Consider the following 24,070-nt stretch of genomic DNA (forward strand, 5'->3'; position numbering starts at 1 on the left):
ATTCATGCAAAGCCCTGTTTACTTACACTGCTAAAAGTTTCAAAACTTCTTTCCAGTTCTGAAAGCTTGGACTGCCACAAACTAAACCATTTCCTTCTGCTAGTAGCAAATTCCTCAACAGAAACCCGATTGTGGCCCTTGATTTGTCTTTCTGAATGTTGTATTACCTTAAGTAGTTTATCTATTTATTTAATTTACGTCACATACTTTCTTGGAAATGATGGTGGCTTTGAACTTGCTCTTCAAAATGATTTTCTTACTTTTGTGGAAAGAAACAAGTCACATTCACAGTTCTGAAAACTCAAATGTCTTCTTCCTCCACTTCTGAATTCAAGTTCCCAAATAATAGCAAATGTGCCACAAACTTTCGTCACATTACTTACCTTATTATCAGCAAATGTACCTACCACATATTTAATGATGAATATTGTAAATAGTCCAGAACCTAGTATTGATAATTACAGCTTGCCAAGCTGAAAATGATCTGTTAAGATTGTTTAAAAAAAATTGCGTCTCTTGGAACTGTTAGCAAGTTGCCAAGCTGAATTGAAAAGTGGGAGGACAAAGGAAGCAAAAAAGTGCTAATAAACTGAAAACAGCTCATTTGGGTGCAGTGAGAAATGGGATTCTACAGGAATTTGTTCCAGATCTTTTGGTAGATAAACCATGAATCTACATACGCTGACATATTGATATTGACAATATGCTACACAGCTGGAAGAACTGCCTTCTGGTAGATGTGCTAAGCCTAGGCCCTACTCTCTAAATTGAATGTTAAAACATCACAATTACTTCTAGGAAGAGCAGCAGAGTTCTCCTTTGTGCCCTGACCATCACTTACCTGTCAAACAACAGCTCTCATCCTAACTAGCTCTCATCTCATTTCAGGGAACTACACAAATTGACTGCACTGCTTCCTAATGAAGGGGATACGCTTGAAGGAGTAGCTCATAACTGAAAACCAACATCCTGAAGTTGTGAAAGGTGCTGCATAAATGCAAATTTTTTTGCATTATACTGGTGCAAGAGATTACTACTGTACTAGTGGATAATTAGAATAAGTGGAGTGGAATAATTATGAAGTTTTCTTTGAGGGGCAAGTTTTATGCAAAGGGACAGAAACTGTCTATGCAATTCTGCCACCCTGTGGTTGACAGCATTTCTTCAGTCTGTCATATTCAGCTGTATTTTCATAGACTTCATATACGTTTGGATGCTTCTATGTAGAATTTGCAACTTCTTCCTATTGAGTTTTAACTGCTAATCCACACACAGAGTTCTGACAATTGGAAAGTGTAGATGTACAAAGGGACCGAGGCGCCCTTGTCAATAAAGGCTAATGTGCAGATGCAGCAAGCTATTAGGAAGACTAATGGAATGTTAGCCTTTATCACAAGAGGATTTTTGAGTATAGGATTAGTGAAATCTTGCTTTAAATATGCAAGAGCTTGGTTAGACTGCACCTAAAGTACCATGTGCAGTTTTGGTCTCCGTATTACAGGAAAGTTATGACTGCCATAGAGGCAGTGCAATGAAGGTTCACCAGAGTTCCCAGGATAGCAGTACTACATTACAAAGACAGGTTAGACAAATAGGGCCATTATTCTCTAGAATTTTGAAGAATGAGAGGTGAACTGAGTGAAACTTACAAAATACTTAGGGATAGATAGGATAGATGCTGGAGAATGTTTTCTCTGGTTGGGGAATATAAAACTGGGGGCACTGGTTAAAAACTAGGGGATGCCACTTATGTTAAAGATGAGAAGAAACAATTTTACTCCAAGGGTTTTGAATTTTTGGAATTCCCTGTCATGAGGGGTGGGGGTGCTCAGTTTTTGAGTATGTTTAAGGTAGATATTGATAGATTTCTGAACATCAGTGGCACACAAAGTTATGGGTTGGAGTGAGGAGGAGGCAGTGTAATATCTGCCATAGTCTTATTGATTGGCAGGACAGGCATGATGGGCTGAATGGCCCACTCCTTTTCCCATGTTGCTCGAATTGGGATAAGCCTTAACTTTACAAATAGACGAATGGGAACGAATGAATTATTCCACAGAAAGCTAGCATGGAGTTGATGAGCTGAACGATTGCCTTGTACGCCACAATGACACTATAAGTCATAGCTGGAATAATGCATAGACTCCTGGTCACAGGAAAGAGGCAATTGTCGTGAAGATAGTAACACACATTACTGGCAAAGATTGTGCAGGAGTTGATATCCATGTTGCATTTCCTTTTGTTGGTTTTCAGTACATCCTTGCAGTGCTTCTTCTGTCCTCCTCAAGTGTGTCTGCTCTGAGCTGGAAGCAGCCAACCTGTGTTGGGAACCTGGTGTCTGACTTAAGTATAGGACTGACACAAAGAAGCTGCTAATGGGCAATCGTAGCCTTGATGGTCATGATGCTCACCCACTCCTGAATGCTAGAAGATGATTAATAAAAAAGTGTGGTAGAATTCTTTCTTACAATGAGCTGTTCATGCACTATCTGAAGGGTATGATGCAGATTGAACAGTTAGGTGCAAAAGAAAATTAGATAAATAATTCAATGAAGAATTACAGTGCTTTGAGAACAAAAGCAGGGGAGTGGAATTAATTGGACAGATAGGAACAGCACAACCTGAGAGTTCCCTAACAAGTGGCACCATATCCTGACTAGTAAATACATCATCATTCCTTCTTGTTCACTAGACTAAAATCCAGTTATTCCCTTCCAAACAGCACTCTGCTTTGCTCACAACATAGGGGCTGCAGAGCTTCAACGAGATGACTCACCACCATCTTCTAGAGAGGAAACTTGGGATGGTCACTAAATGTTAGTCTTTCCAATGACACAAACAAACCTTAAGCAAATATTATTGAATATATCCAACAAAAAGCATGTGTTAGATGACCTCCTGTGCGGTATCATCGAGGACTTTGGGTAAAGTTATTATATGTAGTCCTACCTCTTTTGTGCTGAGGTGCTCTGTAGTATTTGCTTTGCCCACATTGTCTCGATAGTGAATTGTCAGGGTGTTCAACTACACTAGATTCTGCTCGTGTCCTCACTCAATGCACAACACATACTTTTGTCAGGGGGTCACCAGAGGGAAATTCTCTCCATTCTGCACTCCTCAGGAATCATGAAGACTTTGCAAGTGCCACCACCATTCTACTGAAATCACATTCCTCAGCAGAGACTTGATCCTGTTCTGTAACTTGTAGAGCTGTCACCAGAGTTCCATTCCAGTGACTTAAGTACTTAAAACTGACTGGCACTATGGTGCAGTACTAAGTACTTAGAGATATTGTTTTTCAGATCAGAGGTTAAACCAAGCTCAAATCTCTCAGGTTGATACTAGAGACCCCATGACATGCAGTTAATTTTCCCTCGTGCCCTGGCCAATATTGACCCCTCAAATCACACAATCATGATCCAATTAGTAATGCATGTGTTTTTGTAACTTTGTACTGTAAGAAAATCTGCACAGCAACAGTAATTACACCACAAAAGGAATACAATTAGCATTTCAGATCAATCATCTCTCATCCTGAGGTAACATACCTAAGACCGTGCATAGCACCTCATCACAAATGTAGAGCATTATGCTGGACACTGTGGGGGAAGCTTGACTATGTTGGCAGATTAGTGTAAAAGAGTGATTATGTACAAATTAGACATAGTATGCCATTGTTTTGTATATGGAATGGTATAACCCTGGATGCTGAAATTGGCACCAGCTGTTTTGCAAACAAAGCTTAAAACTACCCATCTGCTCTGTTCCAGTATGTCTCTATTTGGTGGGCATTGATTCACAATTCCTATGCCTTACTTTCTGATATACAGAAATGGCCTAGCAAGTGTGGAGATAGCTTAGCTGTCTTGTAAGCATTTTCTCACTTTATGGCCAAGATAGATCCATGTCTGAAAAAAATGCATGATTATTCCCAACCAAAATGCTAGGACACTGATCACTTGATAATGTTGATAAAATATCTTGGTCTGCACCCACCTGTGCTCATGGAGGGTTTGAATATTGGATACGATATAGTAAAGATGAAATGTAAAGCTCTTAATTGTAGTCAGCTTTTGTGGATTAACTTCGAAAAGAGTAACCCTGTCTTCAGTCACATTTCCCAATCATAGAGCAAGTTCATAACTTAATACAACATTACAACCTAAATTAAGTAAAGGCAGACCAACATCATCTTATTCCAAACAGTTTAGGACAGTTCAGACTCAATATTCATAAGACACAACAGAAGAGAGGAGAGGTCTCCAATACCATCAGTCTTAATAGCTTTCAATCAACAACTATTCATTCGGTATTGACCAGAGTTATCAATCCCCAATTACACCTCTGGATTGGTCCCAGAGTAGTGTTCTCCCTCTACAAACAAAACCAGTACATGCCTGATACACTTTCTATTAATAGAAACAGTGGTCAATCTGTGGACTGGCACATTCTGATACTATCAGTGTTGAATTAATGCATCGACAGTAATATTTATTGGAAACAGGCCAACCAACCAGGATGATGTGAATCAAGTGGTGGAAGAGCACTTGCTTCGAGTGTGCCGGGTTGAATGATACTCAAACCATACTTTGTAGATTGTGCTGCAGTTCACCGTAACAACACTGCCACTTGTGAAAAACACAACAGCACCCAATGAAAAGGTCAATGATTCACAGAGCCCAAAAGGAGAGCAACCCTTCCCAAAGGAAAATCAAAAGTAGGTCATTGATGTTTTTCAATTTTGGCATGGTACTGCTCATTACTCTCTTTCAATGCAAAGCTGGTTTAAAATCAAAACGGGACGAGGGTAGGATTAAAGGTTTTGTATCTGCTGATGAGATGTTGAGCTGCAGGGGGTAGGGAGGGAATGCTGGTTGTGTGGTTCAAAACTTTCATTTGAGGCGCTAATGCTCACAGACGTACAGAAATAATTGAACTCTACAGGGAAGAATATTCATAATGAAATGAAAACAAAGGATTGGAGCAAATGCATAAAGAAAGGATGTGATGAGATGAGATAGGATGAGAGTGCCTGAGCAGCGTTCAACCAAATGAAAGGGAGCAAGAAATTCATCTGAAATAGAGACAAAATGGGATGAAAATCATTCATTGAGTAATTTATTTTAAGCCCACCCTTCTTTTCCAGAATGTCCATTTTTTGTGGTGGTGATGGTGGTCATGGGATGGGAGGAACAGCTTCTAATTGGCACAGAGGATATCAGCTCCGGACATTCTGGTACTTTATTACAAATGAATAAAACACTCTGCACAAAGATTCACAGACAATGAAAACAGATATTTAACCAATTATTCAAAATACTTTCATTGCAACAGTTTTAAAAATTAATTTCATCTTTATTTTTTGCAAAGGTATCTGAATTTCAACACATGAAATTTGATTTGTTTCAACATAAATCTGCAGTTCCCAGATATTTGTCATCTCATAGACAAGGAGCAGTCTGATGCTGCAAAATGTAACTATAGGAACTTTTGGTCAAAAGTACTAGTGATTCAGATTTCAGTTACAATAAAAGATTAATTTAAAAAGGAAAAAAAAAAATCAGCAAAATATTCCCAAAACTTACAATCATGCATAGAGTATTCCTTGCTCACTGCAACATCAACTTCTGAAACCCAACTTTCAGCATATGTAAGGCTTTGAAAGATTTCCTGAGGAAATTCAGAATCATCAAAAACTTGTGTTCCTCGTAACTTTGAATTGCATTTCCCCCACCCTTCGGTTTATTCACTGCCCAGTGTCTTGGTGTTTTTCACACATCGTGATGCACGCTCCACTGAAAGAAAAAGGCACCACCAGAGCAGGAACTGGACCAACTGATGGTGCTTAGTACTAAAGAAAGTTGGTCCGCATATTGGTAAGGTGGGTTTGCAAGTCAATATAATGAAAGACCACAAACAGCAAGGATTACAAACCTTGTGCAGTGATTACCTGTCATGAGGCTGGAGCATAGGAAAATAGAGACAGAGAGACAGGGAGAAACAGCAAGAAAGAAAGCAAGAAAGAAAGCAAGAAAGCAAGAAAGCAAGAAAAAAGAGTAAAAGAAAAAGAGAGGGACAGAGAGAGATAGAGATAGAGAAAGAGAAAGGCCAATAAAAAGAGAGAAATACATACAAAACATACATCTGAGTTAGTTGGTGACTGGAGTATGCTGGTGCTTTGTTTTATTTCTTGCCCTCCCTTCCACTCATCCCACCCACCCACCCCCGTCCCCACAGCATTTTAAATACAGCCAGTTGACAGGATCAGATAGTGACAGATGGACAGCTGATGATGTGTGCATCTTGCAAACGCATTTCAGTCTCCAACAGGAGCCACCCAGTTCTTCAGAGAAAACTGAAGAATGCAAGAGGATTTCAATGCGGCCAGCACTTTGTAGGGTACATAAAGTTCAGGACAAAGACCTTGCAGTCAAATGTAAATTGGATGATACTGGCGAGTATTCAATTTTTTTCTGCAAGTCGGACACATGTGTGAATTTTTGAGACTGTCCCGGATGCATTGGCTGCAGAAGACGTGACCACATTTTGTCGAGACGATAAGCCTCCCACTTTGAACAATCTAGAAAAAGATCAAAAATAACATTTGGTTATACAAGCAATAGATGGAGTAAGCTATTCAGCCCTTCAAGCTGCTCTTCTATTAAACAGGATTGTGGCTAATCTTTTTGTAGACTTAGTTTGACTTCCTTGCCTTCTTCTTGTAACCACTGACTCCCATGTCATTTAAATTTCTGTCTAACTCAGCTATGAGGAATGATCCAACCATCTTTGCTTGCTGGATGACAGCATTCTAAAGATTAATAACCCTCAGAAGAAATTACTCATCTCCATCTCTAAACAGAGACTGATGTTTACATCTTCCCCAAGTCCTATTCTCTCAGCATCTACCCTAACAAGCAACCTCGGAATCATCCCTCATTCTTCTAAACTCCAAAAAAACCTCACAAAACAATCCATTTATCCCACGAACCAACCTCGGAACTGCCTCCAAAGAATATATTTCCCTGAATGAGACCAAAACCTATTCAAGAAGGTGGTGGAGTAGCAGCGCAGCATGTGGGCTCCTGCTCAGGGCTCGTCTGTTTCAGTAACTTATGCTTTTATTTTTAATCCATGCACTTTTTTTGCTGCTTCTTTCACTTCTTAAGTTTAACTTACTTACCTTATGTGGGGTGCACACTGTGCAGTGTGGAGTTGACCAAGCCAGCGCAAGGAGGGCGAGAGGGGTCCCTAGCGTCGATGGCAGATGAGTGAACATAGAACAGTACAGGCCCTTCAGCCCATGATGTTGTGCCGACCTATTATCCTACTAAGATCAATCTACCCTGCATACCCTACATTTTACTATCCTCCACGTGCCTATCCAAGAGTCGCTTAAAAGTCTCGAAAGTATCTGACTCCACTACCACTGCCGGCAGCACATTCCACACGCCCACCACTCTCTGTGTGAAGAACCTACCTCTGACATCTCCCCTATACCTTCCTGCAATCACCTTAAAATTATGCCCTGGGAAAAAGTCTCCGGATATCCACTCTACCTATTCCTCTCATCATCTTATACGCCTCTATCAAGTCACCTCTCATCCTTCTTCGCTCCGATGAGAAAAGCCCTAGTTCCCTCAACCTTTCCTCATAAGACCTGCCCTCCAGTCCAGGCAGCATCCTGGTAAATCTCCTCTGCACCCTCTCTAAAGCTTCCACATCTTTCCTATAATGAGGTGACCAGAAGTGAACACAATATTCCAAGTGTGGTCTAACCAGAGTTTTATAGAGCTGCAGCATAACCTCACAGATCAAACTCAATTCCCCTGCCAATGAAAGCCAACACACCATAGCCTTCTTTACAACCCTATCAACTTGGGTCACAACTTTGAGGGATCTATGGACGTGGACCCCAAGATCTCTCTGTTCCTCCACACTGCCGAGAATTCTGCCATTAACCCTGTATTCGGCATTCAAATTCGACCTTGGCGAGAGGTGGAGCAGGTAGTCCGGGGTGGCTGGCAGTGCGAGCGGCAGCAGGCTGAGAGAGGCGGCTGGCAGCGAGACCAGAAGCAGGCAGCCCAGGGTGGCAGCAGGGACTAGGTTGAGCTCAAAGCGGGAGAGGTTGGACCCTTGTGAGGAGTGACAGTCCAGCATGGCTAGATGCTTATGGACTACAGTGTTGAACTATTAACTACGTTTCTTGTTTATCTACTTTTTAGTAAGAAGGACTCCAATGTTTAACTTTTTAAAACTTTTGTTTTCTTTATTTTACTGCTTCATACCAAGTTTCTGTACCCAGGTATCTTTGTACTTAAAAAGGCGCAGCAAGTGGTGAAATGTAAACTTTTCACTGGAGTCACGAACACACGTGACAATAAGCTCGATTCAAATTCAAACAATGCGCAGTTCAAGTGTGGTTTCACTAATAAAAACTGAAAGAACTGCGGATGCTGTAAATCAGGAACAAAAGCAGAAGTTGCTGAAAAAGCTCAGCAGGTCTAGCAGCATCTGTGAAGAAAAAACAGAATTAATGTTTCAGGTCCAGTGACCCTTTCTGATTGTTCTTCACTGATGCTGCCAGACCTGCTGAGCTTTTCAAATAATTTCTGTTTTTGTGGTCTCACTAAATTTTTTTATTTATACATTCATGGGATTTGGGCATCGTTGGCTTGGCTAGCATTCATTGGCCATCCCTAATTGCCCAGAGGGCAGTCGAGAGTCAATCACACATTGCTGTGGGTCTGGAGTCCCATGTAGGCCAGACCAGATAAGGATGGCAGATGCCTTACCTGAAGGACATTAGTGAACCGGATGGGTTTTGTGATCATCATTAGACTATAAATTCCAGATTCTTATTGAATTCAAATTCCACCATCTGCGGTGGTGGGATTCGAACACGGGACCACAGAACATTATCTGGGTCTTTGGATTAACAGTCCAGCGATAATACCACGAGGCCATCATCGTCTCCCCAGCCGGCAGGGAGACCAGGAGCTTGTGATTTCTTGTTCAGTTATTGCAAGATTTACCTATTTTGAGGTTTCATTCTCCTTCTAATTAGGAAGGTAAATGGAATGTTGCCCTTAATTTACCTGCACAGTGACTTTGAGAGATTCAAGTACAATGACACCCAAACTCCCTCTCTATCTCAGTGTTTTGCAATATCTCTCTCCACTCCAATAATATTCTGCTTTATGATTATCTCTGCCAAGGTAGACAGCCACACATTTCCCCCTGCCAGAGAGTTTTGCCCATTCACAAACAGTCTATATCCTTTTGCAGACCCCATGTCCTCATCCCAGTTAACTTGCCTGTCTACCTTTGTCTGACCAGCAAATGTTGAAAAAAAAAACAAACACACTCTCTCCTCATTTAGGTAGAAAGGTACAGAGACCAGAGTCCTAGAGGACCATAGGACTGTTCTCATTAGAGAGAGATGAGTAGTGGTAAGTTTAACCAGAGGGTCGTCATGTCTCAGGTAAGGGGAGAGGTTGCAAATGTGGGAGCTTCATTGTGAACGATTCACATTAGTTCAGCTGGCTGGACGGCTGGTTTGTGATGCACAGTGACGCCATCAGCGCAGGTTCAATTCCCACACTGGCTGAGGTCACCACCACCTCATCTAAACCACCAATACAGGTTACACTGCATGAAGGTTCCAGCACAGATTCCTTTGGGGCTCTGGTTGTTAGTTTGCCAATCTGACATTTTTCCCACTAAATGATCAGACACTCTTGTCTTATGTAGTACTTTGGTGAATGCCTTTAAGAAATGTAAAAGTACTAAAACATCACATCTACTGATTCTCCTTTATACCATTCTGTTTGTTAAGAACTCAAAGAACTCTAATAAATTTGACCCAATGACCTGTTTTGCTTGGGCTACTTAATGCCAAACTTGTTCATATATGGTCTTGATGTCAAGGGCAATCACATTCACCTCACTTTTTCATAGAATGCCTACAGTACACCTCTGGAATTCACCTCATTTGTTCACATTTGAACCAAGGCTGTAAGTAGGTCAGAAGCTAAGTGGTCTTGCGAGTGGGACAGAACATACCTAGGGATGGTGATGGCGCTGGCGCCTGAGACAGTGTGTAATGAATGGGTCGATGCAAGGTTGTTGCATCACTCATGTGCAGGATAGCATTCTCAATTTTGGCCCTAGTCCTCAAATCACAGTAAGGAAGACTTTGCAGGGTCGACAGGGCTGAGGTTGCTCAATTGATGTCAGACGGTCCATCTGATTTCATCACTTTGGGAGAATTTTGTATGATTGAGTGGCTCGTTAGGCCATTTCAGGGGCAGTCAAGAGTCAAACACTTTGTCATGAATCTGGCATCACATATAAGCCAGACCAGATAAGGATGGCAGATTTCTTTCCCTAAAGGACATGACTGAAACAGACAACTTTTCACAACAATCAATAGTGGTCATTGTCATTGTTCAATTTTTAATTCCAATCAATTTATTCAATTCAGTTTGCACCATTTGCTGTGATGAGATTTGAACCCTAGTCCCCAGAACCTTATTAGTGCCTCAATCCAGCGACTGCAAGTGGTTCAAAGTAATATTCAAAATAGAATTTAATATATATTTAAAAGGGAAAGTTATCAGGCCATGGGGAAACAAGCTGGACACTAAGGTCCAACTGAGAGCTAACAGACATGATGGGCTGAGTAGCCTTTTTTAATACTGAAACATTTGGTAGCAGAGACAGGTAACAATTTCATTTCTCCATTGATGTATTACCTCTGTGTAACCATCCATACATATGGGGCAGCTAATTGTTCCTGAACCAGCTCTTCGGTGAGCAAGATTTTGAACACATCTGTCAAAAACAAAGAAACAGACATGGCTATGTAAGGTTGTTGCTTCACTAGTCATAAGACAACACTCCCAATTTTATTCAACTAGCAGCAATTAATGCTATTTGTTCACATTTTGTCCCTATCTCCTTAAAGCAACTGACTGTCCAGGAATGGCACGGTCAAAAACAGAACGCCCAAAGCAAAATATTAATGGGTGCAAAGAATTAGAAGGCAAATGGAGCTGCAACAGATGGCAGAAGCAGAGTGTTCAAATGTGCAGTATCTAAAGATTTTTCCATCAATTCTGTACCAAATGAGAGGCAACGTCACCCTGGCTGGGTTTACAGCTTGAAAGACTGCAGCCCGGAGGTCTTTGAAAGAGCATTTCACATGCGTGTCAAAGTTTGTCGCCTCTTCCATAAGTCCAGCAAGTATGGAACAACAAGTCATTCTGACCTAGAACCAGAGCACCACTCTATCATCATTTGACCCAAATCCTAGAGCTCCCTGCCTAAAAGCACTGCTAGAGTAGTCTGGGGCAGGGTCTGCAGCAGTTCAACCCAATTTCTTCAAGGACAGCGGTGACCAACCATGCACGACAGGGATCAGTGCTGGGTCTTTTGCTGTTTGTTATATACATTAATGATTTTGATACAAATGTAGCAGGTATAATTAGTAAGTTTGCAGATGACATGAAAATTGGTGGTGTTTTTGATACTGAGAAAGATGATCTCAGGCTACAGTCTGATACTAAATAAAAACCGTAAGAACTGTGGATGCTGTAAATCAGGAACAAAAACAGAAGGTGCTGGAAAAGGTCAGCTGGTCTAGCAGCATTTGTGAAGAAAAAAATCAGAGTTAACTTTTCAGGTCCAGTGACCCTACCTCAGAACCCTGCTGAGCTTTTCCAGCAACTTCTGTTTTTATTACAGTCTGATACTGATTAGCTGGTAAATTGGACAGAGCAATGGCAGATGGAATTTAATCCTGCTAAGTGTGAAGTCATGCATTTTGGGAGGTGTATTAAGGGAAGGATTTACCCAATGACTAGTAGGTCCCTACAGAGTACTGAGGAACAATGGGACCTTGGTGTACAAGTCCATAGATGCCTGAAGATGTCAGCACAGGTATATAGGGAGATGAAGTAAGCACAAGGGATGCTTGCCTTTATTAGCCAGGGTGTAGAATGTAAGAACAGGGAAGTCTTGTTCTATCTTTACAGACAATTGATCAGGCCACGGATGGAATACTACTAGTTTGCAGTTCTGGTTGCCAAACTATCAGAAGGATGTGACTGCACTGGAGAGGGTGCAGAGTAGATTCACTAGGATGTCGCCTGGAATGGAAAGTCTCAGTTATGAGGACAGACTGGTTAGATCTGTTTTATCTGGAGCAGAGGTGGTTGTGGGGGCAATTGGATTGAAGTACACAAAATTATAGGAGGCTCTATAATTACATACAGAGCAGATAGTGAGAATCTCTTCCCAAAGGCAGACATGTCTGAGATAAAAGGGCAAAATTTTAAGATGAGGATAACTAGTTTACAGGCGATCTGAGGGAAAAAAAACTTTATCACTCAGAGGGTGGTAAAATATATTGAACATGCTCTGTCTTGCCTGACAGCATGGTCAAGGTACAGCAATCTTTGCGGACTTGTAAACATAGAAAAATACCCAGGCCTATCATCCTGTGCTTTTAAAGTGAAAGCTAACTTGGGCTCTATGTACCCCAGTTAGACAGTGTTCTCCCAAATGAAGATAATCACGTCCAAGTACTGCACCCACGGCTCAGAGACTGATTTGATGGTCTGTATATGTTTGGCAGTCTAAAGCTACAAACCAGACTTCAAGGTACTGGCAAATATTGCACATAGATATCACAATGAGATCTGAGAGTAAAGGACAAATTAATAATTAAATATAATTTTCTTTGGGATAGATCATGACATACATAAATTCAAAAAATTATTTTGTACTTAAAAGAAGATTGGAAACCACTATTCTACATGGTAGAGGTCACTGATCTGGAAGATGCTGTTGAAGGAGTCATGGTGAGTTACTGCAGTCCATCTTGTAGATGGTACACACTGCTGCCACTGAGTCTTATTGGCAGAGGAAATGAATGTTTGATGGTAATAGATGGGGTGCCAATCAAGTGGGCTGCTTTGTCCTGAGTCTTGAGCGTTTTTGGAGCTGTACTTATCCAGACAACAGGGGAGTATTCTGTTACACTCCTGACTTGTGCTGTGGACACAATTTTGGGAGAGAGGTGGCAAGTTACTCGCTAAAGATTCCCAGCTTCTGATTTGCTCTTGCAGCAATATTATGCCTGGCTCACTTAAGTTTCTCATCAATGATAGCTCCCAGAATGCTCATGGCAGAGTTTCTGCAAAAGAAATGGTCTTAATCATCAAGGGAAGATGGTCATTGCCTGTTGCTTGCATGGTGCAGATGTTACAAGTGACTTATTGGCTGATGTCTGAATGTTGTCCAGGTTCTGCTACATTTGGGCACTCTCGGCTTCAATACGAAAGAAGTTGAGAGTGGTACAGAACACTGGGCAATTATTGAACATCCAACTTATAGCACTACTTTGAAGAGAAAGTCTCTGATCAAGTAGCTGGAGAAGATGGTCATAGTATCTGAGCTAAAGTCTAATCTATGGGCTGGCCTACCAACAAGTTATGGGATATCATGTGACAGCCCTAAAGACAGTCTACCTGTGTTTTCGTTGAAACTGCCAGCCAGAAGTTCATGATCCATGTGGTAGGAGAATGGGACTTATTTTCATATGGTGCCAGGGATCTCCAGTCATGTTGCTCGTTGGAGATGGGAAATGGTCAATGGTGCAAAGAAAGTGTCGCTCTCAATACAAGTCAAAGGCTTAGAACACAGCCAGACCGACTTGATGCCAGCTGCAGCTGAATGGGTAGCACTCTGCTCTTGTATTTGATGTTTACTTGAGGGTCTCAAATAAGATTTCAACAAGGAGGGGGGGCTCCGTGGCAGCTCAGTGGTTAGCACTGCTGCCTCAAGCGCCAGGGACCTGGGTTCAATTCCATCCTTGGGCGACTCTGTGCGGCAATTGCACATTCTCCCTGTGTCTGCGTGGCTTTCCTCCAGGTGCTCTGGTTCCCTCCCATAGTCTAAAAATGTGCAGATTAGGTGGATTTGCCATGCTAAATTGCCAGAGTCCAGGAATGTGCAGGCTAGGTGGATTAGCCATGGGGAAATGCAGGGTTACAGGGATAGGGTAGGAGGGGGTGGTGTGGACACAATGGGCCAAATGGCCTGCTTCCACTCTGTAGGCATTCTATTCTATGATCTAAAGTACACAAACTAGACTGACAGTCCAACATGAGGGAGCCCTGTCAGAATGTGTTAACTTTTGGAGGAGGCATTTAAAGGAGGCCCCTGTTGCCCTCTCAGATAGACGTGAAAGATTCCATAGCACCAAGAGAGAAATTCTCCCTTGTCCCAACCAGTATTTGGCTCTTAGCCAGTTATTACCAAAAACAAAAGATCTCTTCATTTTCAGACTGTTGCTGGCAGAAGTTTCACACAAAATTAGTCTCTAGGTTTCCTACACTGCAACAGCGATTACATGTCAAAAGTGCTTCCTTGGCTGTAAAGCACTGTTGTACATCCCAAGGTTGTGAAAGATGCCGTTTAAAAACAAAACTGTTTTTTAACCTTAAGTCTTTGTTGCACAAGGCAGGATGAAGACGGTTTCCCTGAGGTACAGCTGCTGCACTTGTTACAGACACACTGCTACTTCCATCTGCTCTGGTATCTTCTTCATCACTGCAGAGAATACAGCTGTCTGACTGCGTTCTGCCTGGCTGGTCATCAGCAGAACTTGGCTGACTATTTGAGGAGGACAGATCTGCAAAATGACAACGTATGGAACAATAAAAATATGCTGTTACTTGGATTTCTTTCAGGAGGATCAGCACAGGTTCTGAGGGGTGGGGCACAGCAAAAAATAGAAGCTCACAATAAAAACTTAACACTTCACTTAAGTAGGATTCTACTGATGAAAACCTTTCACCCCAAATATCACGATGAACAACAAAGAGAAGCTCACCGATATTGAACTACAACAACAGAGTCAAAAAGAGCTTGACTGCCAGTAACCAAAGAGCCATCAATTTATCCATTGTTAATTTTCACAGGAGACAAGCAGCAGACAGCAGGGGGACAAATTTTCATGTCTATTAACAGCTTGTCTTTGAGAGAAAGGGATGACAGAGGCATACAGCTCAAAATTATTCTTGTAACAATACACTGCATAATGTTTAACCCATACGCGTTTGCAAAAACAAGATAAAAAATTGGACAGTCAGTCAATGACAGGCCCAATGACTTGCTCCCCATTTAACAAGGATTATTGATCTATTAGCAATTACAAGTTCAGAAGCCATGTCTCAATATTCAGAACAGACTAATGAGAACCGCAAGATTGAAATAGAAGACTTGCATTTATGCCACGCCTCAAACATGAGTACTTGAAATAATTCATTACTTTGATCATTAAATGCAAAACCTCAGAAACAAACAAGGGACAAGAAATATACATCGATTCTATGTACTGCCATTAACACTTGAAAACTATTAGTTACTTCACATTAACTCCCTAAACAAAAGCATTTCTGTTTATCACAGAATCCACTGGCTGAATGAATCGGAGAAGTTTCTTCATTTGCTGAACTCACCTTCATCCACGATCTGGACAATGCACAGGTTTTGTTGAAAATAAAGAGAGAAGTAGATTAGACAAAGAAAGATACAACAAATATAAAATTAAACATGGAGCTGGTAGCTTTGCTCCACAATGCACTTTTAAAATAATTCATTCATGGGATGTGGGTGTCGTTGGCCAGGCTAGCATTTAATTGCCCCTTCTTAATTGCCCTGGAAGTTATGGAAATTTTGTAAAGATCTCCAAACGGTCATGCTAAAGTAGGAAATGGCAGTAAACAGGGAATTAGAGATAAATGGAACAAGAATGCCAGAATAATCATGAGTAACTCAAATCTACATAAGACTAGGGAAACCACATGAGCATAACATGTTTGCAGATGAATTCCTGTGAGTCTATACAAGACATTCTTTTGGACCAGTACATTAAGGAGTAAACTAGGGAAAGGCATGCACAGATTTTATGCTATGCTGTAAGAAGGGTTAATTAACAATCTTCTTGTGAGGACTTTTAGGTAAGAGTGAGCACAACATGATGGAATTCATCATTGGGATAGGAAGTTGTCCAATCCGAAGCTGCAGTCCTAGACCTAAACAAAAGAAACTTTGATAATAAAAGACACTAGCTGCAGCAGAATTGGTAACTTGATAGGCAATGACTAATGTTAAAAGGAAGAAGTGCATGCATTGGAACAGCTATGAATATTTTTATGCTGCAAAAATAGAACAGGAAATGTGGTTCAACCATGACTAAAAATAATTGTATTAGATTCAAAGATTGGTCATAGAAAGTTCTTTGAAAAAGTAGCAAGCCTAAGGATTGGGAGCAGTTTAGAATTCAGCAAAGGAGAAACAAGAGATTGATTAAGAGCAGTGAAATCAAGTATGAGAACAACCCCACAAGGAACATTAAAGCAGATTGTAACAGTTTCTAAGTATGTAGAAAGTAAAGGGTTAGTGAAGACAAAGATAGGTCATTAATAGTCTGATACAGGAGCATTTAGAATTCAGGAAAATTCCAGGTTCAATTCCAGACTTGGGTGACGATCTGTGCGGAGTTTGTACATTTTCCGTGTCTTTCTGGGTTTTCTCCAGGTGCTCAGGTTTCCTCCCATAAACCAAAGGTGTGCACGTTAGGTGGATTAGCAATGGTAAACGTGGGGTTATGGGGATGATAGGGATGGATCTAGATGTGATGTGCCTCAGAGGGTTGGTGCAGATGTGATGGGCTGAATGGTCTCTATCTGCACGGTAGGGGCTCTATGATTTTAATAGAGATTGATAATAATAAAATGGCCAAACAATTAAATAACTACTTTAGTTCTATCCTCACCGAAAACACAAAATGTCCCAGAAATGTCAGGGGAGAAAGGGGCTGTTGGGAAGGAGGAATTGAAGGAGATTAATATTCCTAAAAAGTGTGCTGGAGAAATGAATGGGACTGAAAGCTGATAGAAACATAGCAAATAGGAATAGGAGTAAGCCATTCAGCCCTTTAAGCCTGTTCTGCCATTCAATGTGATCAAGACTGATCATTCAACTCAGTATCCAGCACCAGAGGTATCTGATTGAGGTGTACAAAATTATGACAGCTACAAACAGAGTGAATTGTTAGAATCTCTTCCCCATGGCAGATGTGTCTAAGACTGGATGGCATAGATCTATGGTGAGGAGCAAGTGGTTTTATGGAAATCGGAGAAAGAATTTTTTCACCTAGAGGGTGGTTGAAAGGTGGAACATACTGCCTAAAAGGGTGGTGGAGGCAGAAAGTCTAGTTTAATCATTGGAATGAGTATTCCAAATGCCAGGGCACAATAGGCTATGGACCAAGTGCAGGTAAATGGGATCAGTGCAGTCTAGTTTTTGTTGGTCAGCAAAGACATCGTGGGCTGAAGCGCCTGTTTTTATGCTGTATGAATATGACTCTTCTAGCTTTCTCCACATACCATTTAATCTCTTTAGCCCTAAGAACTATATCTAACTCTTTCTTCAAAGAATTCAATGTTTTAGCCTCAACCGTTTCCTGTGGCAGAGAACTCCACAGGTTCGCCATTCTCTGGCAGAAAAAAAACAAATTCTCATTTCAGTCCTAAATGACATATCCCAGGAATCAGATTAGTAAACCTTTGTTACACTCCCTATATGGCCAGACCTTCCTTCCTCAGATAATGAGACGAGAACTGCACACAATACTCCTTGCGTGGTTTTGTGTGCACAATTGTAGCAAGACATCCTTGCACCTGTACTTGAATTCTCTCGCTATGAAGGCCAATGTAATATTTACCTTCTTCACTGCCTACTGCACCTGCCTTACCTTCAGTGACTGGTGTATGAAGACACCCCAGTTCACGCTGCACCCCCTCTTTCCCTACTTATCCCTATTCAGTTAATAACTTGCCTTCCACTTTTTGTAACCCAAGCGGATCATCTCACATTTATCCACTTTATACTTCATCTGCCATGCATTTACCCTCACGCACAACTTTTCCGTATCAGCCTGAAGCATCACTGCATCCTCCTCACAGTTCATCTTCCCACCCAACTTTGCTTTGTATGCACACTTGGAGATATTACATTTAGTTCCTTCATTTAAATCATTAATACGTTGTGAATAGCCGGGGTCTAAACTGATCCCTGCCTTATCCCAATAGTCACTGCCTGCCACTCGGAAAAAATCCCATTTATTCCTACTGTTTTCTGTCTGCCAACCTGTTCTCTATGTCAGTATTCTACTTCCAATCCCATGTGCTTTAATTTTACATGCTCATCTCGTATATGACACTTTATTGAAAGTCTTGTGAAAGTGCAAGTATATCAATCCACTGGCTCCCTCTATCAACAACTACTAGTTACTAAACAAATCCGTAGCATTTGATAATCTATATCTTGTAGTACTAAATGAGGCCTTCATAATGGAAGCATTGTTTGTCAATCTCCAAAATTCTGTAAATTCTGAAACATTCTCAAGATTGGAGGGAGGCAAATGTAAGGCCACAATTTAAAAAAGGAAGGTGGATAGAAACAGAATTACAGACATCGTAGTTTAACATCAGTAGTCGTCGAATACTACTATGAAGGATGCAATAACAGGACACGGAAAATAGCAACAGGATTTATGAAAGGGGAAGCATGCTAGACTAGCCTAATGGGGATTTTTGAGGGTGTAAAGAGTAGAATAGATAACGGTAAACAAGTTCATGTATTGTATTTGGATTTTTGAAAAGCTTTTGATAAAGTTCCACATAAGAGGTTCATGTGTAAAATCAAAACACGTGGATGGGGGCAATATATTGGCATATCTCATTGTTAAAGATTCTCTGGAGGTCACAACACTGTAAAATTTCAACTTCAGTTTGACAGAGAAAGCAACTCCAGTCTCAAACAAATGTCCTCAACTTAAATAAGAGCAATTACAGGCCTTGTCTAAATGGGGGCTGGGAGGACAGAAGGGGAAAGTCAGTGGATGAGCAATAGCAGACATCTAAATGGATATTTCATAATGTTCAGCAAGAATTTATTCTGGTCAAAAAAGAATATTCTGTGAGAAGGATGTACCAGTTGTTCACAAAGGTGGAATTCATTAAAGTGCATTCATTAATGAAACATTTGGACGGCACGTGGCTGTGGTTAGCACTGCTGCCTCACTGCACGAGGGACCTGGGTTCGATTCCAGCCTTGGGCAACTGTCTGTGTGGAGTTCGCACATTCTGTCTGTGTCTGCATGGGTTTCCTCCCACAATCCAAAGATGTGCAGGTTAGCTGGATTGGCCAATATAAATTGCCCATAGTGTCTAACGATATGCAGGCTAAGTAGGTTAGCCATGGGAAATTCAGGCTTACAGGGATAGGGTGGGGGGTGGGGGTGCAGGTTCTGGTCTGGGTGGGATGCTCTTGGAGAGTCAGTGTGGACTTGATGGGCTGAACGGTTTGCTTCCACACCTGCAGGGATTCTATGAAAATGGCTGCAGAGATAGCGAAGGCATTGGTCAGAACATTGAAAACAGGGAAGACTTGTAATGACTGGGTTCAGGTGAGCCTACAACTGTAATACTGTGTATAGTTCTGGTCTCTGTTTTTAAGAAAAGGTATGTTGGCATTGCAGGCAGTTCAAAACAGATTCAGGAGGCTGAATCCTGGGATGAAGGGGTTGACTTATCAAGAATGGCTAAACAGGTTAGGCCTTTATTCATTACAATTTAGAAGAAAAACATACAAAGATTCTGACAGGGCTTGACAAGTTAGCTGTTGAAAAGACAGTTCCACTAGTGGGGAAATCTCAAACTAGGGTACATAGTTACAGAATAAGGGGATGTTCATTTAAAACTGGAAGGGAAGGGATTTCCCCTCCCAGAAGGTAGTGAATGTCTGGGATTATCCACCTGAAAAGGTAGATACGCTAGAATATGGAAAGCATTTAAAAATGAGGTAGATAGTTTTTTGAAATATTAGGGAGTTGAGCGTTGATGATCTGACATAAAAGAGAAGTTGAGACCTGGGGCAGATCAGCCATGACCTCATTGAATGGCAGGGCAAGCTTGAGGGGCAAATGACCAAATTCTTAAGGCAGCTCCATCAGTTCTCCACTTGTGAGAAACAAGCTTTTGACAAGTCACCAATAATTTGTAAAAGTATGGATGGCAGACACTTGAAAGCCTCTATAAAAGGAACCCTGTGCTGTCAACAGCACATTAAATTTGTACGCACAAAAGTGGTTTCCTTAGAGACAAATGATACAACTCAGTAGGTACACGCGCAGTGAGTTATAAATGATGTTATCTTCAATTCAAGCAGGAGGATAGGACATGACAAAATTGGAGAACTGCTCACAGATGCAATTGGGCTCTCAATTCAATGGCAGCTATCAAACCTCAATTTAAAGTGAAACTGTTAAAATGATATACTGATATTTGCATCTTAAACAGCACATGCAAAGCTTTCATATTCCAATTACAAAAGGAGGGTCTAATAACAGTGACACAATTCAAGCCAGTTTACCTTAAATGTAGGTATGTCAACTTCAAAGTTAACAGTGTGCATTGATGTCAACAGTGGACTTCAAATTCAAAATTATATTGATTGTTTTTACTGAAGGAGTGACGAATAGATGACTGTTGTGCTACCTATCCCACCTTCAGTGGCACTTTAAATGGTGGATTAAATGACGATATTGAAAACTACAAAGGCAGGAAAAACACACCATACCTCAAATGATAATATTGTCACTCAATTGTGCTAACAAACACTAATTTTTTTTCTTTTTAATATTTTGGTCTGAATGAAGACATTTTAGTTGGCAAACGTCAGGATTTGACATGCTGTCTTTAACAGATAACATTGCTCAGCTGTAAGCTTCCTTTCAGTATTTACAGTCATCTTCAAATGAAACTGAAGGATCAGTCAGCCAATCATTGCAAATATGATAAGCCAAGTGGAATGGAGCTCACCATCACTTACCTCAACAGAATCATTATTGGTTAGGTCGACAACCACAGGCTCAGAGGATTCACAGGTCAAGTCAACTACTTCTGCACCTGAGACCACCAAACAAGTAATCCTTTTAAGAATTAGGCTGTGAAGTTTGGAACTAATAAAACCAGCTCACAGTTCAAAAGAACAGGTAAATATAATAACCTTGATGCAAATAGGCATTTTTAGTACAGAACTTGAGTATTGCTGAAAGAAGACATTCAAAGCATTTTGCCTTTAATTCATCAGGGTAATTCACAAGAATGTAATAGTAAAAATGAACAACATTTATATACTAGATAGAGAAGTACGCTGATTGGCTAACAAGTTAACTTTAAGTGATAGAGGCATGGCGATGGAGAATGCACCAAGTAGATAAACACTGATAGTTAATGGCCGACAGCTTGGCAGTTAACTAAGCTGGTACATGACAACACTTTTACTACAGTAGACTTGCCAACCAATACGTATTGTTTACTTACAGTATAAATGTTTAGACCTGTAGTTGTGGCTAAAAGCTTGGGAGATGGATGAGAAATCTGTTGGGGGCTTTCCAAAGCAGTTTTGAATCTTGGGCCATGTGTGGTGCTTTACTTCTGAGCCAGGAGTCCTGGGTTCAAGTGCTATCTGCTCCAGAGATGCGCCATAGTACCTCTGAACTGGTTGATTATAAAATATCTCTAACCTAATTGTTGTTTCCCCTGTGAATTTTCCTGATGAGTGTTAGACAAAATCTTCAATAAAATGTGTTTTTTTTCCCCAGAAGTAAACTTAAGACAGAAATACTACCTATTGATACATTGATAGGTCATACCTACACATAGGTTTCATTCAAGATTTTGGAACTACCCATGTAAAAGTAACTAAACAGTAATGATGCTTGGTTTTATATTGAAAGAGATGAATCCAACATGAGTTGACAAAGTCTCATCCTCAGTGAGAAAGTTGGGTAATTTAACAATTTTCCTTGTTATTATATCACTAATTCTAAAGGAGTGTTATTGGACTTGCTGAAAAGACAACCACTGTTCTGTGGTAGAACTCTTGTTTTGAGTCAGTAGAATGGTAGTTCAAGTTTCAATTCAAATTAATACACAATCCAAACTAACAATCCAGTGCAGCACAAAAGGAATGCTGCACCGTTGCTGTCCTTCAGATGAGACATGAAGTCAAATGAAGAATTCAAAAGAATGTAACTCAAGAGATGACTCAGTGGTTAGCACTGCCACGTCACAATGCTAGAGACCCAGAGTTAGATTCCACTCTGAGGTGACTGTCTCAGAGGAGTTTGCACATTCTCCCCCGTGTCTGTGTGGATTTCCTCTGGGTGCTCCAGATTCCTCCCACAGTCCAAAGATTTGCAGTTTTGGTGGATTGGCCATAATGGATTGGCCATAATAAATTGCCCATAGTATCCAGGAATGTACAGGCTAGGTGGAAAAGCCATGGGAAGCATAGGGTTACAGGGATAGGGTAGGGGAGTCGGTCTGGGTGGGATGCTCTTTGTAGGGTTGGTGTGGACTCGATGGGCTGAATGGCCTGCTTCTACACTCTAGGGATTCTATGACTATAATCATCCTAAACCACATTCTGAACTTTCTATGTTTGTGGATGAAATTTATCCTTATCTCTCCCTTCAATATTATGATTCTTCGTCAATGAACACTCCACCCAGACAAAGTGTCTGCTGACTCAGTCCATAAGGATCATTCAATCTTAAAATCTTTAGCAAAGTCTCCTCTTTGCACCATCAGAAATAGATAACTTCCAGACGTCAAGTGTTATTCCTTTCTTATTCCTATCCCCAACTTTCTGGACTATGTGGAACTTGTGCCAAATTACTAATCACTTACTACGAATACTCATCAAGTAGGTCATTAGAAAATGGTGTCATGAACCTACATGCAGCAAAGCTGACATTTATCCCATCAGAAAGGTCAAGTTTCACCAGTCTTTAACAGGGGAGGTGATGGCCTAGTGGTATTATCGCTGGACGATTAATTCAGAAAATTAGCTATATATTCTGGGGACTCCGACTCGAATCCAGCCATAGCAAACGGTAGGATTTGAATTCAATAACAAAAATGTGGAATTAAGAATCTACTGATGACCATGAAGTCATTGTCAATTATCAGGAAAAACCATCTGGTTAACTAATGTCCTTCATGGAAGGTATTCTCAATGTGAAAGCAGGTGGTCACTCTTAGCAACACTATCAGACATTTGCAGCTGGCAGATTGGAAAGGATAAAGGTCAAGTATGTTTCATCTGCCATCCTCACCTGGTCTAGCCTTCATGTTACTCCAGACCCACAGCAATGTAGTTGACTCTTAACTGCCTTCTGTAATGGCCTAGCAAGCTACTCAGTTGTATCATTGCTATGAAGTCTCAAAGAAATGAAACAGGACAGGCCACCTGGCATTGACCTAGGCATCAGAAAAGGCAATGACAGAAATAGCCCTGTTTAAACTGCAAAGTCATTGTTTAAGAAAGGTAAAAAAGACAAGCCAGGGAACAACAGGCCAGTGAGCCTGACATCAGTGGTAGGCAAGTTATTGGAGAGGATACCGAGGGACAGGATCAACCAACTTTTGGATAGTCAAGGTCTGATTAGGGATAGTCAGCATGGATTTGTGCATGTAGGTCATGTCTGACAAATCTGTTATGAGTTTTTCGAAGAGATAACCAAAAAGATAGAGGAGGGTAGGGCAGTGGATGTTGTCTTTATGGACTTTACTAAGGCCTTTAACAAAGTCCCGCACGGCAGGCTAGTCATGAAGGTCAGGTTGCATGGGATCCAGGGAGATCTAGCTAGTTAGATTCAAAATTGGCTCAATGGTAGGAAGCAGAGGGTGATAGTCAAAGGTTGTCTCTTGGACTGGAGACCTGTGACTGGTGGTGTGCTACAGGAGTTGGTGCTGGGATCTTTATTATTTACAGAAATGATCTGGATGTGAATGTACAAGGCATGATTCCTAAGTTTGCAGATGATACAAAGTTAGGATTTATTGTTGATAGCAAGGAAGGTTATCAAAAATTACAGAGGGGTATTGATCAGATGGGGAAATGGGCTGAGGATTGGCAAATG

General features: G+C 41.0%; 1 protein-coding gene across 4 annotated transcripts in view; it reads right to left on the minus strand.

Moving 5' to 3' along the window:
- Window positions 1–5,334: 5,334 nt before the first annotated feature.
- rnf4 (ring finger protein 4) overlaps window positions 5,335–24,070 on the minus strand; it is a 56,267-nt gene continuing 37,531 nt past the window's right edge. For all 4 annotated transcript variants that reach the window (XM_048594500.1, XM_048594513.1, XM_048594505.1 and 1 more), the window contains exons 4-8: window positions 20,971–21,047; window positions 15,531–15,543; window positions 14,509–14,701; window positions 10,758–10,836; window positions 5,335–6,580 (exon numbers count right to left, since the gene is read on the minus strand). In XM_048594500.1, coding sequence (XP_048450457.1) covers window positions 6,431–6,580; window positions 10,758–10,836; window positions 14,509–14,701; window positions 15,531–15,543; window positions 20,971–21,047 — 512 coding nt within the window. In that variant the 3' untranslated portion in view covers window positions 5,335–6,430. The remainder of the gene's footprint in view (window positions 6,581–10,757; window positions 10,837–14,508; window positions 14,702–15,530; window positions 15,544–20,970; window positions 21,048–24,070) is intronic.

The sequence above is a fragment of the Rhincodon typus genome, chromosome 3, assembly GCF_021869965.1.
Source record: "Rhincodon typus isolate 14 chromosome 3, sRhiTyp1.1, whole genome shotgun sequence".
NCBI lineage: Eukaryota > Metazoa > Chordata > Chondrichthyes > Orectolobiformes > Rhincodontidae > Rhincodon > Rhincodon typus.